This window comes from Hemicordylus capensis, chromosome 2 (assembly GCF_027244095.1).
Source record: "Hemicordylus capensis ecotype Gifberg chromosome 2, rHemCap1.1.pri, whole genome shotgun sequence".
Taxonomy (NCBI): Eukaryota; Metazoa; Chordata; class Lepidosauria; order Squamata; family Cordylidae; genus Hemicordylus; species Hemicordylus capensis.
Window position 1 is genome coordinate 2,023,285 of NC_069658.1, and position 18,233 is coordinate 2,041,517.

Below are 18,233 nucleotides of genomic sequence, written 5' to 3' on the forward strand. Positions count from 1 at the left end.
ACAATCAGGCTGGCTGCTTGCAGAGTTCACCAGCACCAGGCTTGACTACGAGAACGCACTAAAAGGCTGAGAGCCAGGCAGGCAGACGTGGGATAAGAGGTGGGGAGAGGGGCTTGGCTGTGCTGATATGGGGCACAGAAGGGGTGGGCAAGTGTGGGAAAGGGACTGGCAGTGGTGAAGCGGTGGGAGGCAGGCCTTTGGGCATCCCCCCCCAACACCACACACCCCTCCAGGATTTTACATTAAGTGACTAAGAGCCCCGGCCACTGCCTGGACACGTCAGCTGGAGCTTTTCCACACAGGGCTTTTAGTTCGCATCTCCTCCAGAATGGAGGGTGTGCATTCATATATCGGCCAGATTGACCCCGAAGTCCCTACAAGCTATCGGGGAGCACTTCACACACAATTCAGGGTTTTCATTGTGTGTTAGAGTGGAGCCCGATTTATATTCCGGGGTTAAAAACAACAACCCTTTTTGCATTGGTTTTTGGGGGGCCACTTTGAACTCACAGTAAAGCCTTGGAGTAAACGTGCAGTCTTGCCTGCAGTGTGCAAAACACTCTGGGACAGAAAGAAACAGCCCGCCCTGTGCCAGGGGCTGCAGCTGCCTTGCCCACATTCGCAGCCAGCCACCAAGCAGATGGGCGGAGTGATGGCACGGCCCAGCATGGTTCACAAGGGGTGGGCTGGAGGCCTGGCCAAGCGATCACATGACTGCTTCGCCACATGCGGAGCTCTGCATGGATCAAGTCGGCCCACATTCCCAACACATCGCTTTGGACATCTGCAGTCACAAAAACTGAGACTCAGGACCCTGGAGGTCTCCTAGTCCCACCCCTGACAGATGGCAGTCTAGCCTCTGCTTGAAAGCCTCTAGTGAAGGAGAGTCGGCCACCTTCGGAGGCAGACTCTTCCATGGTCCAGCAGTTAGGGAATCCCTCCTAACATCTAGCCAGAGTCGGCTTCCTTGGAATTTCCACCCCCTGATTCTCGTCCTGCCTTCAGGAGCACCAGAGAAGACGTCCGTCCCTTCTTCTATGGGGCAGCCCTAGAAGCTGGAGCGGACTTTTCCTGAGCTGATGGGAGTGGGGGCACTGGAAGAGATTTTGTCCTTTGTGATCCAGAAAGAGAAAGAGAAGTGGAGGTGGCTACTTACCCTGCTGGCTATGCCTCTGTGCATAGACTACCACCACGGCAGCAAGCACCACGTAGCACGCTGATGGCGTGGGATAAACCATCTGTGGAAGCAAACCAAACAGCCAATGGTCACTGTGGGGCAGAAGAGCTCCAGGGATGAGCAGAAGCGGGAGGGAGAAGGGGAGGGGGCAGAAGTGCCCAGGACGAACTGTCACAATGCAGCAAAGTGAGTCAATTGTCAAGGCATTGGTCCCAGGGGTACAGGACAGAAATGGTGTAACAATAACTGAAAAGACTTCAACCATTATCACATGAGAGGCCGAGGCTGAGAAAGAGGGTTTAGCACCATCCAGTGCATTCACAGCAAAGTCAGGATTTGAACCCACATCTTTTGGTCTTAATTTAAACACAGGAGAGTTTGGTACCAGAATGCTTTGGGCTTCCAACCAGTCTGCATTTCGTTGGTTTTGTCTCAGTTGCCATCCTTCGTGCTGCAACACTGCTCTGCACAAACACGCACTCCCTCTTCTTCGGGTCAGAGAGCTGTCCTTTGCCTCAAAGCAGAGTGTGTGTATTTGCCTTGAAACTATACTGCATGATGTGCTGACTGACATTTGTGTACACCAAAAAGGTGCCAATAACATCAAATGGTTTGCAAAAATCAGGAAGGGGAGGAACACAGTGCCTAAGCCAAATCAAAGGAAATGCTAAAAAGGCCTGCTAAAGTGGGTCCATCCCGCCTGGGATTATCCTGCTTCCCACAGTAGTCGACCCGATGTTTCTAGGAAGCCCACAACAGGACATGGAGGTGATGCCTCCTCCTGTGGTTAGTTAAAGCATCTGGGAAGCTGGTGTGACATTCAGGCTTGAGGGGTGGGGACTAGGCTTCAACTGGAGTAACTGCCTGGAAGGGGTCCTTCTCCAAATAGGGAAGAACGCGTGGAAGAATCAAATCCCTGTGGGATGTCCAGAGGGGCAGGGTTTATGGTCAAGAGCCTATAGAGGAGGGAAGGGGTATGGAGGGCTGGGGTGAGGTCTGATCAGCTGCTATTGTAGGGAAAGGGGAGACCAATAGCCTTGCGCTGGGAATCAGCTGGGAGTTCCTTACCTAGAAGTAAGTAGGAAAGACAGGGACCAGTTTAGCTAGATGCGCCAGGGAGTTTATTTTGTTCAAGTGTTTGGATCTGACTGCATGGTTCTTGTAGTTCCTGGGGAAGGGTTTTACTTGAATATAAGCAGTGATTGTTGATACCTCTATAGTTTTCCTCTTCATCCAATTATTAATAAAGCCTTGTTGTTCTTATAGAGTGTCACTCCTTACTGGGTCCTGCCCTGGTCACATGCTCCTCAAGGCCTAAGGCTGCTCAAGCCTTTCTTGTAGGGAGAGGCTTTCCACGATACTCTCCCAGAATATTCCCTTGGAAGAGTGAATCTGCTCCTCTAAGAAAGTGGATGCTGGCAGCTGACTCAGGACTCCTCACAGCTAGAGGGGGGATTTTGTATTGCCCTCTCCCCCTTTTGTTCATGACAGAAGCAGTGACAGAATACTTCTGAACCTGGGCTCATAAGAGATTTGTCCAAAGGAATGCTAGTACAGGAACATAGAAAGCGGCCTTCTACCGAGTCAGACCCTTGGTCCATCTAGCTCAGTACTGTCCACACTGACTGATAGCGGCTTCTCCCAGGTTGCAGGCAGGAGTCTCTCTCAGCCCTATCTTGGAAATGCTGCCAGGGAGGGAACTTGGAACCTTCTGCATGCAAACAGGCAGGTGCTCTCCCCAGAACGGCTCCATCCCCTAAGGGGAAGATTTTCCAATGCTCACACATTCAAATGCAAACCAGGGCAGGCTCTGCTTAGCAAAGAGGACAATTCATGCTTGCAACCACAAGAGCAGTTCTCCACTTAGGGCAAGCAAGTCCAGGAGCAGTGTGTGAATCCCAACTGGGCCCAGCCTGAGACGCAGACAGCACACAAGGGAATGGCTGCAGATCCGTGGCAGTGCTGTTGCCTTGAGGCAGAAAGGCCCAGATTTAATCCCCTGCAGCGGCTCCAGGGAGGACTAGGAAAGACCCCTCCCTGAGATGCAGAGAGCCACCCTGACCTAGATGGGCCAAGGGTCTGATTAGGTGTCAGGGAGCTCCATATTGCTCACACACGCTTGCAGAATTGTCTACTAGCAAGCATGTAACCGGCAGGTGGTTTAGGTCTAACACAGACAGAAGGGAAGCAATGGCAGAAATGCTTTCCAAACAAGGATCTTTAAGAAATCCATGTTTAATATTTCATAACATATCCAGATGGCCCAAAGAAGCCAGCCACGCCACATATGGGAAAGACATGCCCAGGAGTCCTGTCTGTAGGGTCCCTATGAAAGCTCTTGCCTGCCTGTTTGTACACTTTGGCCATGAATGGGGCTTCCTGGTTTAGCACGCCCCATCAGTCCATTACAAACACCAGCATGATCATGGCAATGCTTGCCCCGTCAGGGCCGTGGGGCATGAGGAAGCACCTGGGGGCAGCAACATCACATCTGTCCATCAAGGCAACACACAGGGCTGGAGCTGCAGGACCCTGGAGAGGTCTGAGCAGGCGGCTGGCTCAGAAGACAACTGGAGCCCAACTGAGACCTCTGACCCTTGAGCCAGACTTCCATAAGAACAGCCATGCTGGATCAGGCCCAAGGAGACCTAGATAGCCCAGCACCCTCTTTCACACAGTGGCCCACCAAATCCTTCTGAGAGGCCCACAGGTGAGGGCATGCCCTCTCTCCTGCTGTTGCTCTCCTGCAACTGGTATTTAGAGGCATCTTGCCTCTGAGGCTGGCTGATAGCCACCAGACTAGTAGCCATTGATAGACCTGTCCTCCACGAATTTGTCTAAGCCCCTCATAAAGCCATCCAAGCTAGTGGCCATCACCACATTCTGTGACAGAGAATTCCATAGGTCAATTATATGCATTGTGTGAAAAAGTATTTCCTTCTGTCAATCTTAAATTTCTTGGCAATCAGTTTCCTGGGATGACCCCTGGTTCTAGTGTTATATGAGAGGGGTGAACATTTCTCTCTCTCTCCACACCATGCATAATTGTCTAGACCTCTATCATGTCACCCCTCAGTCGTCCTGTGTCGACACTTTGAATGGGCTGTCCACAACGACCCCAAGATCTCTCTCTCCTGGTCAATCACAGACCACTCAGACCCCATCAGCAAATATATAAAGTTGGGCTTTTTTTGCCCCAATATGCATCACTTTACACTTGCTAACACTGAACCATATCTGCCATTTTGGTGCCCACTCCCCCAGTTTGGAGAGATCCTTTTGGAGCTCCTTGCAATCTGTTTTGGATTTCCCTGCCCTAAATAGTTTGGTGTCATCTGAAAATTTGGCTACCTTGCTGCTTACCCCGACTTCTAGATCATGTATGAACAAGTTAAAGAACACTGGTTCCAGTAAAGATCCCTGGAGGACCCACTTCTTCCTTCCCTCTATTTAGAAAGCTGTCCATTGATCCCTACTCTCTGTTTCCTGCCCTTCAACCAGTTATCGATCCACACATGAACCTGCCCCCTTATTCCATGACTGTTAAGTTTACTCAAGAGCCTTTGGTGGGGAACTTTGTCAAAAGCTTTTTGGAAGTCCAAGTTTACAATGCCAACCTGATCCCCTTTATCCTTACGCCTGTTGACACTCTCAAGGAACTCCTTTCCCAGGTTCCATCCCTTTCCTGAAGAGTGGACAGCCTCCAAGGGGATTCAGTCTAGATCCCAGCACATTAGCCACTCCCACCCAGTGTGTGGCCTGCTTCGGCGAGAAGATATTGGGGAGAACGAGGCTCATGGGATGCAGGGAGCTGCTCCCTTCGGGGTGTGCTACACTAAGGCTCCCAGCCTTGGAATCCAGCCTAAAGGGTTCCCAGGTGGCTCTGGCTGCAACCCAGGCTCTGCCCCACTGCTCAAGTTATGGGGGGACAAAGTAGGTCACCCTGAAGTAAATCCATAAGCCCCATTCCAAATCTTTGGGTAGAATTCTACAAACAACACCTATTTACAGTTGATGCTTTCCATTGTGGACTGATGAAGACTACGCTACACGGCCATTTCTTGCTCTCTTCATTTCCTGTCCTCTTTGGACCCAGTTTGGCAGAGTCATGTGCTTAAAGTCATGCTTTTACATATTTGCATACTGCATTGTCTGTTCAGCTAGATTAGAGCTTATTGCAATTATATCCACACTAGTCTGTAAGTGCTACCCCTCTTGGTACCATCTAAGTAATGGGGGGACAAGGTAGGCTGACCCTGAATGAAATCCACCAACCCCATTCCCAGGTCCTTGAATCATGCCCCACCCCCCGGTAAATAGTAACTACAGCGGTCACGGCAAAAAGTAAGGCGGCCGCGCCCCTCTGCCTGCCCCCCAGTCCCTGGAGCACCTCGTGGCTTGTGCTTCTCGCCTTCCTGATCCAGGTGCCCCGCCCCACCCGTACGGCACTGGTGGTGTCTCTGACAAGGCTGGCATTGCTGCAGCAGGAGGCAGGGTTGGGCGATTGGGGAGTGATGAGAAGGGCTGGCAAGTGGAAGCCTCCAGGAAAGGGAAGGGGCCCTGAGCTGCCTCGAGAGGAAGAGAACAGACCTGCGGCAGCACCAGGACAACTCAAAGGGCATCAACCCCGGCAAGTCCAACGGGATCGATAAGGAATAGGACCAAGAGTCCTGGGCAGATGCAAGGAAGGCGGCAAAGTCTAGGGGAAGCTTGAGCAGCAGACCCCAATTGCTCTGGTGTGGGGCAGTGAAAAGCAGGGGGTCCTGCTCAGCTGTGCCAAGGGTGGAGAGGGGGATGTACAGAGGGCCAGGAAAAATCACAATATCGGCAGTGTTCTCTCTCTCTCTCTCTCTTTCACACACACACACACACACACTCATTCAAACACATTTGGAGTGGCAGAAACCTTGCCATGAAAACCTGCCGGAGTCTGACATCCTGCCCCAGTCCTTGCAAACCAGCATCTGCCATAAAGGTGGGGAAATGTGGTCTATATTTGCTTTTAAAAGACCCGTCTTGCCTCCAAAAGGTCTGACGAGGGACCTCCCTTTTTGCCCTCTAGGGAAGCAGCTTCCCCAAGGAAGACTGCCTGCAGCCTGAGCCCCTCTCCACTGTGGCCCTGGGCTCCATGCCTGGGTCCTAGAGGGAGCATTCTTCCTTTTCTTGGCCAATACAGCAGAGGCCAGCCCAAACTCGGTGCCAAACATGGTCCCTAGCCTGAGAGACTGGCCTACAGCATCTGGGGCTCTTTACTGTGCAAAAGAGGCGACTAAGGGGAGACATGAGGAAGGTGTAAAAATTATGCATGGGGTGGAGAGGGTGGACATGGAGAACTTTTTCTCCCTCTCTCACAACACTAGGACCAGGGGTCACCCAATGAAACTGAAGGTCTGGAAATTTAGGACTGACAAGAGAAAGTACTTTTTCACACAGCGCACAATTAATCTGTGGAATTATTTGTCATGGGATGTGCTGATGGCCACCAGCTTGCATGGCTTTAAAAGGGGCTTAGACAAATTCATGGAGGACAAGTCTATCAGTGGCTACTGGTCTGGTGGCTGTGGGCCACCTCCAGCCTCAGAGGCACAATGCCTCTCAATACCAGTTGCAGGGGAGCAACTGCAGAAGAGAGGGCCTGTCCTCATCACCTCTGGCCTATGGGCTTCTTGGAGGCATCTGATGGGCCACTGTGTGAAACAGGATGCTGGACTAGATGGGCTTCCTTGGGCCTGATCCCGCAGGGCTGTTCTTATGCCCTTTGGCAAGTGCCTAGGATCTCTCTGATTCAAGAGGAGTCTAAACCCCTCTGTAGTATTAGACTGAGGAGACTTGGGGGGATGTAACCATGCAAGATGGAGCCAAGTGTGGAAGCGGCAAAGGGCACAGCACTGGCAGCTACACATCTGGGAAATGCAGCAGTCGAGGTGCATTTAAGCCTAGGGGATGTTCACATCCAACAGTTCAGAAATGTTCCCCTGACAGCAAGATGAAGCTGTGCTTCCATAGGAAAAGATGGCATCTAGAATGTCACTCTATGCATATGTTGTCATTATACTGGAGAACTGCACCTTGGCCTTCTTGACCCTGAGGCTATTCCCATGATCAGCCGAAATCGGGCTAGGGGAGCTTCGGATGATTGTGGGAGCCTCTGGGCTCGCAGTGGAGCCCGGCTGCCTCCTGGCGGTTAACCCGCCTAAGTACCCCTCCACTTAAACCGAGTTTGTGGAGCGAGTGCTCCGCAAACCCGGTTTTTCTGATCGTGAGTAGACGTGGTGCGGCACCATGCCGCGAGCACTCACGAGTAGACCTCCCGGCTCTGGGCATCTCTCCAGTATGCCCTGCGCGCTCACGAAACTCCGCAGCCCCTGCCGGCTCTGTCACGGAGCCGGCAATCGTGTGGGCAGCCGATCTGGCCACCCAGGGCTCCTGCCCTGCTCGTGTGCAGGGAGAGCAGGCTTAGCCCACTCTCCCTGCTTCCCTTCCCAAACCGGGTTTCACTGGTCATGAGACCCGGCTCCATGTGTGATACAAAAGAGCAAAGCGTGGTCGGTATGATGTGGGAGGCAGGGCAGCCTCAGCTCCCTACACCCGCCAGACTGAAAGTTAGATTGCTTTTCTCCAAAAGATGGATGTGGGTACAGAGGTTGGCAAGCTTCTCCCAGCCCCCAAACAGGTTCTGGCTTCCGCCAGGGCTGCAGCTGCCTGCCCATACAGGGCACTGGCTTGGCTAGGAAAGGCCAAAGCTCTTGTGTAGGGCCTGCCGATAACGAGAGAGGGGAGGACAGTTCAGAGCCCAGTGACTCGAACAGCAGGGCTGCACATTCTAACCCCTCTTGAAGATGCCGTACTACAACTCCTATCATCCCCAATCGGGCACGCTGGCTAGGGACGATGGGAGTTGTAGTCCAAAACCAGCTGGAGGGCCAAAGGTGTGCAGCCCTGCTCTAAAGCCATCACCTCTCATCTGCCAGGATTTATTTGCAAATGATAACACACTTAAATCTATGCACATCTGAAACTGCACAATCACTGGCGGGGTTTCTGTTACACATTTAATATCCTGATACATCCCGAGGGACTTTTACACACAGCAGGCTTCACCGTGAGATTATGGGGAGGCTTTACTGCGAACTCGTTGTCCCCCAAAACTGACACAAATAGTGGATTTTTTCGACCCAGGATATAAACCAGGCTACACCCCAAGGTGCTGTGAAAACCCCCAATTGTGTGTGAGCTGCTCCCAGATGACTCGCAGGGAGGGACTTGGGGGTAAATCTGTCCAATACGTGAACGGACCCCCTCCATCCCGGAGGAGATGTGAGTGAAAGGGCTTCCAAAGCCCCGTGTGAACAGCTCCTAGGTGGCTCAAACACGAGCAGGTCGCATTTCCTTCCAGGGCTCTTTGGTCCCGCCCCCCACCCCACACACACTGCTTGAGCTATGAAATGAACGTTTTTGGAAGAAACAGCACTTCTTGCTTTGACTGAAAATGTCACCTTGGTTTGGCTAAGACACTGAGACGAACCACCCCACATCTAAATGTTTTACTTCATGTCAGTGCACGGCACTCTAAATGGCTTTTACGGCTTGTTTTTAAAATAATCTTTACAACCTTATTCAGAGTAAAGTGACTGTCGCTGCAATGCAAACCATGGCTGAGAGCGAGTCCCATGAAACAGATGGAGTCGCTCTCATGATGTGCATAAGGGGTTTGCTGCGATGGGAAAATGATAAGGCACAGCCCTCAGTCCTGCTAAAGCACACCCCACCCCCCCACTGGAGAGATGCAAAGCATATCACTATCATCACATTCCCCCCCCCCCACAGACCTCTTGCTTGGGGCCCACTGAGGGGTCCTCAAGGCCACCCATGAGCTCCCTGCGATGCTCTAAATCAAGTCCAAGCATCTAGCCCTCCTTCTGGACGGCCCTCCACCCTGACTCTCCTCCCCACACAGCCCCTTGCTTCTCGGCAATGGCTACTGGCCAGTCTCCTCGCCTCTCCCCTGCCTGAAAGTGCCATTTCATTCTAGTACAAAACGTGATGGCACGGAGCATTCAAGGATCCATAAGGCATCAGGGTCTTCCAATCCCTCCACAGGGTATCAACAGTCCTTACAATGGCCCTGCCAAATAGGGCCGGAATGACCACCCCCTGACTGCAGACTGGAGCAGAGAGGAGAACGGCTTGCCTCCAGGCACCTACTGCATTCCTGGTGGAGGCAAAACTGGAGCCCGGGACACCTCTGCTCACAGACGCTGAGCCATGACAGCCCCCGCCCGCCCCCCAAGAAGAGCTGTGCCAGGCAGCCCTCCTCAGGTGCCCCTATGGAGACCCTTTAGTCTTCCTCTCCCGTGCCATAGGGACACTACAAAGGCTCCTGCAAAGCCGACTTCCGGGGAGTCTAGGAGAAATGCCAAACATACACACAAATGCACAGAAGAGCATTTTGAGATCTTGCCTCTGATGCTCATCCCCACTCACAGCAAGGGAAGGGAGTGGTGACGGTGGGGCGCGCACACACACACACACACACACACACACACACACACACACACACACGGGAGGCATGTCGGTGCCAGGGGCGCCCAGGAACATGAAAAACCATCTTGGTGTCATCTCATTTCCTCTCCTAAGATCCCAGGATAAAAGGCGGCGGGATGATGAGAAAGCCCCTTGCTGTTCAGCTCTCATCCCAGAGCCCTGACAAGTCTCTCTTAATAGGCCTGCAGCCCGGGGCCCTTGCCGAGACCTTGTCAGCATCAAACCCCAGAGAAAAGGCAGGCCTGGCCATGGCGCTCCGATGCGCTTCAGGACGCCCTACCTGCAGGGTCAGCCGCGCGGCTTACACTTGAAAGGGCACCTTTCATCGGATTCAAAGCGCCGACTGTCAACAGAACAGTTGGAGGAGGCCTGGAGGGGGCAGACAATTACAAGGAGCAGGAGAAGCCTGCCAGATGCCTCTTTCCCTTGGCTCATTAATAATCATTTATTAACGATGCGGGGGCTTAGGAGGTGGGTTGGCCACCAGCCAGGGGGCCATGAGGGCAGAATGGCCCAGGGGGGAGGAGGGAGCGGCGGTGGGCAAGGCACACCGTGTCCGGAGTGATGTCTTGCTTTGGAATAACAAGCACGACTTTCGCTGCAGGTCTACAGTTAAGAAGAATCCATGCGTGATGATGGAGCCCCATTAACAAACTGTGAGCCAGCTGGAAAACATGCTTTGCTTGGCAAGCAGTTGCCTCGTGTACCAGCTGAAATGGAAAAGGCCACTGGGCAGGGACAGGCCGGAGCCTGGCTTGCGTGAGGCAGCCCTGAATCAACAGAGTGGCCTATAGCAGGGAATGCTAAAGGGACGGCCATGCTGGTCACTTCTAGCAAGCAGGAAGAGTTCTGGGGCACCTCAAGGACCCACAACATCACTTGTGTGAGTGAGAGACAACGGCCAGGTGTGAGAAGACATCTCCGACATGGGCAGGTGCTATGGATGAGTCACTTCCTTTTTGCAGATATTATTAATACGTCACACTTTCCCCAACTATTTTTTGAAACTCCTTGAGAAATGTTGGCTCGCCCTCCGCACGGTTGACTTTACCCACCCTAACCGAGGGCACCACATGGCTGGGGAGCATCAGAACACTCTAGGGGGAAAGGGGCCCGTGCTCACCCCCTCCCCGGCGGCCCCTTGGGGTGAGGGAGATAATGAAGAAAATAGGGAGGGGTGGAGCTGGGGGGGCCTCTCCGGAGCTTGGGGGCCTGGGTTCTTTGAACCCATCTTCTCAATTACAGCTACGCCCCTGCCTGCAACTGACCCAGGAAGGAGAAGGAAACCATCAGCTTAGGGTGCAAGACAACCTGCTACCGGAAGGAGAAAATAGTACTTATCAGGACTGGGGTGTGGGTAGGGGGAGGTGTATATTTGCACAAACTGGTTTTTTCTCCCATAGGAAATTTGTCTCCCTCACCACTAAATCTCCTGTTTTCTGCCTGAAATTATGACATTTGTGAATAGTTGTGTGTAGCTGTAATCCGTGTATACAAACACACACGGGCACAGACACACAGTGGGGTTGAGAGGCCAAGAAGAAGGAAAAACACCCTACGAGACGAGAGCAGTAAGTAAGTGCATCACAAATCTATGGCAAGCACAAAGGGAGATGAGACCCAACCACCTCTGCAAGAGAAGCTGAAAGTGCAGCCCCATCACGTGTAACTGAAATGCACAGAACTGTCTTCCTGGCCGACCCCGCCCCGCCCCTCCCTCCCATTCTTCCGTTGGGCTCCACGTGGGAACTTTTAGATGGCAAGCTCCTCAGGGGAGGGACCTGTCCTTTGCCGAGCACTCTGGGGAAGCAACCACCTTGCTGCTGGTTTGCCATTTGCACGTTGTGCTTCTGGACGTAGCAGACACTCTATATCGGCTGCTACTGAATTGCTCCATTGGTGACTTGGTATGTCATACACTGTCAGCTGCCCCGAGCAATTTAACAAAACCGAAAGGCAGAGTATAGATACGTCGTTATGATCAGTAAATGCAATAAATAAATTCCCCCCCTTAGATCAGGAAACCTAGTGGACACAAGATGACTGACACACAGCTGTCTTTAAACGCCTGAAATACAAGCAGAATCAGCAGTGGGCCTCCACTGTCCCCCCCCCCACTGCCACAGCTCCCACATCAAGAAAGGGTCTGAGCTGCAAGTCATGAGTGAGTGGGTCCCCCACCCCACCCCGAATGCCAGCTTGGAAGTGTCCCTTTCTCTGCCAAAAGGGCTTCAGAGTGTCCACGGAGACCTATGAAAAGCTGCATTTACAGAGATAAAATCTACAGCTAAAACACTCAGCTGGGAAACACAACTTGTGACACACACACACACACCCCTCCACACACACAAAACAACCAGAAGAAAAGGGCCAAGTGTGCATCCCAGTAGGACTGTTTGCAGGCCACATCCACAGCCAGTGCTAAAGCCAAGGAGCAAACGTCTTCCCAAAGAAAAAGGAAACATCTTGGTCAGCGACTTCCCCCGACTGCCACCACTCTGTGTTCTTGCTCCACTTTTACCCGAGCCCTGTAATGGATCACTTCCCACTGCCTGGAATCCACTGACAAGAAAAATTAACTAGTCTCTTCAGCAGCAAAGGGCAGGAGTCCAAGCCCAGTCATCTGTTCTGGCACTGAGAGAAGCAGAGAGGCGGCACAGCATACTGATGGGGAGGCCAGGCCAGCTGGCCTCGGAGGAAGGCGCCTCGGCAGGCAACAGCAAGGCCCAGGTAAGGCTGCCGACTAGCCAGAAACCCAGAGATAACTCAGCCCAAGTGGCCACGGCTTCCTGTCAAGAAGTGTTTGGAAACTCAGCAAGTGCAAAAGCCGCGAAACGAGGGGCGTGCTATCGAGGGGGTGGCATGACCCTTCCCCGTGCCGTGGACCTGAGTTATAGCCTTTCGCTGCACTCCTGACTCCGACCTGTGCCACCAGCCTCCAGACGCAAGAAATGAGAGGGAACTAGCTGCCAAGGAAGCCAGAGCTGCCACTTCCCGCTGCCTCAGCAGCGTTCCTGGCTTGGGGCCAAAGCACACACACACACACTTGGGAGGAAGATGAAGATGAAGGCTTGGCATGGTGGGTGTGTTCAGCTGCACAGCCCAGAAAGGTCGCTCATTTTGGCTGGACGGGCCCACCGCACTGCTAAGTGCAGAGTCCTGCCTCCAGGAAGGTTTGTGGCAAATCCACTTTGCAAAGTCTCTGGTGGCCACTCAAGAGAAGCAGAGCAGAATTTAGCAGGCGTCAAAACCTGCAGATAGCTGAGCCCAAAAAGCGGGGAGAGAGAAAAGTGCCGGACTGGGATGGGAGGCCAGCTGGTCTCATGGTAGCAAGCGTGAATTGCCCCCTTTGCTAAGCAGGGTCCACCCTAGTTTGCATTGGAATGGGGGACTGCATGTGTGAGCACTGTGAGATATCCCCCTTAGTAGGGGAAGGAGCCAACGCTCAGTGGAAGAGCCCCTGCCTGCTTGCCTGCAGAAGGTCCCAAGTCCCCTCCCTGGCAGCACCTCCAAGAGAGGGCCGAGAGAGACTCCTGCCTATAACCTTGGAAAAGCTGCTGTATAGCCAATACTGAGCTAGATAGCTGGTAGAAGGCAGCCTCCTGTGTTCCTACGTATGAGATGCTACTACCTTGTTTCCAGGACTGTTTCTTTGCAGTGGAGGAGACTGAAAAGTGATTGCAGCAAGCAGGGAGCATCCGGCCCTCTCCTCAGTTGGCTTCAGCCTGGAGAAGGGCTTGAGCAAGACACCAGGAGCTCCAACACAGAGACAGCTTTAAAGAAAGACTTGTGTGTTGGCGTTTGCTGCCAGAAGGCTGCTTTGCAGTGCTCCAAAGAGCACTGGTCTTATGGACAAACTAGATGTGATGGACCAACTAGATGCAAAACTCCTCTGATTTTTTTGCAAAATGCAGGTATGTTGGGAGGAAGCCCCAGTTTAGACCAGGACTGCACTGCACTGCGGTGGGAACCAAAGGTTAACACTTGTCCTCATTTTTGCCCTCCTTCCCATAAACCTGCTATTTTGCTCTTTAGGGAAAACTTGTGGGCACATATGAGTTTCTCCTAATGGGGCAATGAACCACTGGGTGAGGGAAGGAGATTTTCACTGGCTGCAGCTCCCCGCGGAGTGTGGCCGTAGTGGCAGACGTGGCTTGCGGTTCTGTCGTGGAGTGACCCTTCCCAGCGCTTTCCAAACATCAAACATGGCAGGACCTGAGCAAAAACATATCTCCACCCCAACTGTCCCTGAAAGGGTTGTTTTGGGGTGCACCTCCATGCCACAAACACCACCAAGAAAGGGGGCGGCGGCTTCAGATCATAGATCATGTCTGGGGAAATCCACTTCTGGATTCCGATTAAATATGTCATCACTGAGTTACCTTCTCTTTGGCACAGATATTCTCATGATTTTCTCTCCGGTCCGAAACACTGGAGCTTAAGGCCTTTTGGAAAGAAACCGACAACAGATTCCCCCAAAGTGTACTTGTCAACATCAAGGCTCAGGTGCTCAAATGAAACATTTTGTTGGAACCAAGAGTCCCCTCTTGTCCCCCACCCGCCAGCCAAATACAGAATCTGGGGGCAAAAGCAGTAAGGAGCAGGATCCACATGGACCAACCCTTCCGCCTTCTAAAGTCTATTGATCATGGTGTATAAAAGGTGGAGCCGCATTCCCATGGGTGCAAATGGCAACTTGGCTTCTCTGCACTGCTACAGGATCAACATCAATGGGGAGGATCCATGCTTCAGCTCATCTACATATCCCAGCCCTTATATGGATGTGACCAGATTACAGTGGTTTCAATCGTGCAAAGTTCATGCTCCAAAAACAGCGGCATGAAGCACCTTCTAAAGGCACTAGAGACGGTCCAGAAATATTGTAAAGTCCATTCCAAGTTACAGAAGTTATTTCTTGCAATCATGTTTTCAGCTGCTGCCCAGACTTAATTATATTTAATTTTATTCCCCTTCTTTAGTGCTCAAAGTGGTTTACAAATCAATAATGCACAAGACCACTAAAACTCCCATTATATACAAAACAATTCATCACAATCTGAGCAAATCCAGTTTTAAAAGTCTCATAAACCACCCAACAAGGCAACGTACAACCCGCTGCATCCACTTCCATCTCCCTTTCTGAAAGGGGGTGGGGGGGTGTCTCAAAAACCTCCCAGGAGACTAAGAGGGAGCTCTATCATCTTCCACACTGCCTGTTCCTCCCCAATGAAGGAAGAAGGGAGCCAATGCTCAGAGTAGGCAAAGAGATGGTATGAGAACACCAAGCTATCTTAAATGAATTTAAGTCTCTGGGACCAAACGAATTGCATTCCCCGGTACTGAAGGGACTTGCAGAAGTCATCTTGGAATTGCTGCCTATCATCTTGGGAGAGCTCTTATAAAGCAGGGGAGGGGCTGGAAGATCAGAGACAAGCAAATGCTTTTCCCAACTTCAAAGGGAGTGGGGTGGGGCAGAGAAAGATCAATTTTCTGTTGCTCCTGAGGAAAGGATCAGATTTGGGTTGAAATTACAAGGAAGCAGATTTAGACTAGACAATAATTCCCTAACTGCAGAGGGAACAGCCTGCCCCATGCTGGGTTTTCAAGCAGTGGCAGCACCTGGCAGGGACGCTGCAGTGGTTTCTGGCACTGAGCAGGGGGTTGACTAGATGACCTCTAAAGACCCTCCTTCCAACTCTAACATTCTGCTTCTATGACAAGAACCTTCTGCCATTCTTAACAAGCTGCAACATGGCCGAGGGGCACATCCAGGGAGAGTGGAGTTCCCCGCGCAAAAGGAAGGACCCAGCCCAGAAACCAGACTCAGCATTGGAATCTGGCGTCATGATCTACATTGTCCATTTAGATCAGAGCAGAGATTAGGGACAGTGAGACATTTCTCAGGTTTGTGTCTCAAGGACATCCCAGCTGTTTTGCTGAATTAGGAAGTGATCCTAGCTCCAAGATTATCCTAGACACAATCCAAGAGGGGTTTTTCTCACCCAATTTCTTGACAATCTCAGAAGTCAGCAACAAAATACAGTTCTCAAGATACAGGCTGTGCATTCTAATCATAGAGTCTTAACAGGGATCTGTCAACAAAACTTGCTGTTCTAGCCGGAAGCTGCCTGTCTGTTTCTTCTTTGTTTCTTTCCTCTCTACCTCTGACTTGCTACCACACCCTTATATCCTGTAGAAGACATCACCCCCTCAAATTTGCCCCCTTGTTTGTTTTAACACTGATTGGCCAAATTAGTTTAGAATACTATTTGACCTATACTCTAACTGGTCAATTAGCATTGGACCATGATTTACGTCTGTGAAGACAATACTGAGCTAGATGGACCAATGGTCTGACTCAGTATATGGCAGCTTCCTGTGTTTCCTGTGTAGAATTTACCCACTTGCTACAGGTATATTTGCATTTAAGTGTTTTTATTGAAACTTAGGGAGCACAGCCCACTTTCAAGCAGTCATGAGAACCACCGGCTAGCCCGCCTAAGTACCCCTCCCCTAAAATGAAGTTATTGGAGTGAGCGCTCTGCTAACCCCATTTCCGTGATCATGAGTTGCCACGGTGCGGCTCTGTGCCACGGCAACTCATGAGGAGACCCCAACAAGGGGGCTCCAACAAGCACAGGAGCATGCACCTAAATGTAAATAGAACTCATGTGGGGCATGCTGGGACTTCCCCACCCCCCGCCAACCAGCTCCGTGACGAAGCCGGTAATCATATGGGCAGCCGATCCAGCCACCCAGGGCTCACCGACGGATCGTCTGCGGGGAGAGTGAGTCAAGCCCCGCAGAAGCCCTGCAGGCTCTCCACATTGCTCACGTGTGACTTTGGTGGTTTATGCCCATCCTGTCAATATATGCCATATCCTCTCAATTTCTTGGATGGAGGACCTTGCCCACACTGGAAAAGCTACTAAGATGTGCCTTCTGAAAGGATGCACCCTCTGACATTTGGGAACTGTCTGAAAAACAATTTATATCAGAAACTGCCTGAAAGGCACATTTTTATCTCCCCAAGCCCAATAAAGTCTGAATTCTCCTGAAACCTTAGTCGTCTGGTCCATTTGGCCAAAGAAAATGCCCTTCCTGGATTCTTACAATGACCATACTTCGATATTCTCGAGAAATATGGATTGATGGTTTCGTGCTGTTAGGCAACTTTTATAGAAGTGAGAATGAATATAGTTTTTAAAATGGGAGAAAATCATTATAAAAACTGCAAAGCTCTTCTAAGTTAAGAGCAAGTTAACGATAGGGTGCTGCTGAACTGGAGGAAGGAGGCTGCTCTTTAATATAATTGTAGCCAGCATCCGTTTTTCTAGGGATTTTGGTGAAGGGGTCTGGCCTCAGCGGATGCTCCAATCGAGGAGGGGGAGGAGGGGGGGAGGGCAATTGTCACGTGGTCCTGGGCCACACAGCTGACCTCAGTCCTCTCTGGCTTGCTCCAAGGGCATGCAGAGGCTTAGCAGCTGCCAGGCCGTGGGCAGCCCATCTGGTGGGCAACGTGCTTCCGATGTGATCTTTCCCACTAAACAAAATGAGTAAATAGCTGGCTGATTAAAACCCACCCGCTGACATCTGAAAACTGGAAGCCTAGATTAAGGGTGGGAGTGGTGAAGGGAGCAGGATGGATGTCTAGAAAGCCAGTGGCCGCTGTTTCCTTTTGTCCATAGAAGGAGAGCTCCAGGGTGGCAGGTTGGAGGCCTGGAGGAAGCAGCGGGGAGCTGCCGGGCTGGTTTCCCTTGGGAGGCGATGGGCAGCCGAGCTCACTCTGCTGGGTGCTTTCCAGACTAGCTGCTCAACAGCAGCAAAATGCCTCCGTTCAGGCAAGTCACATTCGAAACGTAAACAGCAGGGGGAGCAGCAGTCTCGCGGAAACTAACAACGTGAAAAAGCAGCAACTTCTTTACACCGGATAGACAACATCCTAGCTCTATATTGCAGCGATTAAATTCGAAACAAGGCACTGGAAATGTGAACGGCACCCTGCTGTCCACGTAGGGACTGCGGTGTCACAATGCAGGAAGTGTAAAAGCACACTTCTGAGATCCAACGTGACCCCCATTGCAAGGTCTAATCTGGAAAGCGCCCTGCTGCTGCTGCTGCTGCCAAGGTCAATGGGCTAACAAAACAAATAGACCAATGTGGATCCACCAGTGGGACGGCCGGGATTTGCCATCTGAGAGACATGTTTTGCATTGCACTGGGATCACATGGGCTGAACTTCCACGCTGGGAAAAGCCACAATCTGTGGAATATTAGGCCTTGGTGCAAGCTGCCTGAATGGAAAAAGGAAAGGAAAGATTATGCCACTGAGTCAATGTTGACTCCTGGCGACCACAGAGCAATGTGGTTTTCTTTGAAGAATACAGGAGGGATTTACTATTGCCTCCTCCCACGCAGTGTGAGATGATGCCTTTCAGCACCTTCCTATATTGCTGCTGCTCGATAGAGGTGTTTCTCATAGTCTGGGAAACATACCAGCGGGGATTCAAAC

At 51.6% G+C, this 18,233-nt stretch overlaps 1 protein-coding gene across 8 annotated transcripts in view; it reads right to left on the reverse strand.

Moving 5' to 3' along the window:
• The window catches only part of CNTFR (ciliary neurotrophic factor receptor), a 448,395-nt gene that overhangs the window by 196,910 nt on the left and 233,252 nt on the right, over positions 1-18,233 (reverse strand). For all 8 annotated transcript variants that reach the window (XM_053301733.1, XM_053301734.1, XM_053301732.1 and 5 more), the window contains one exon: positions 1,157-1,238. In XM_053301733.1, the coding sequence (XP_053157708.1) occupies positions 1,157-1,238 (82 nt within the window). The remainder of the gene's footprint in view (positions 1-1,156; positions 1,239-18,233) is intronic.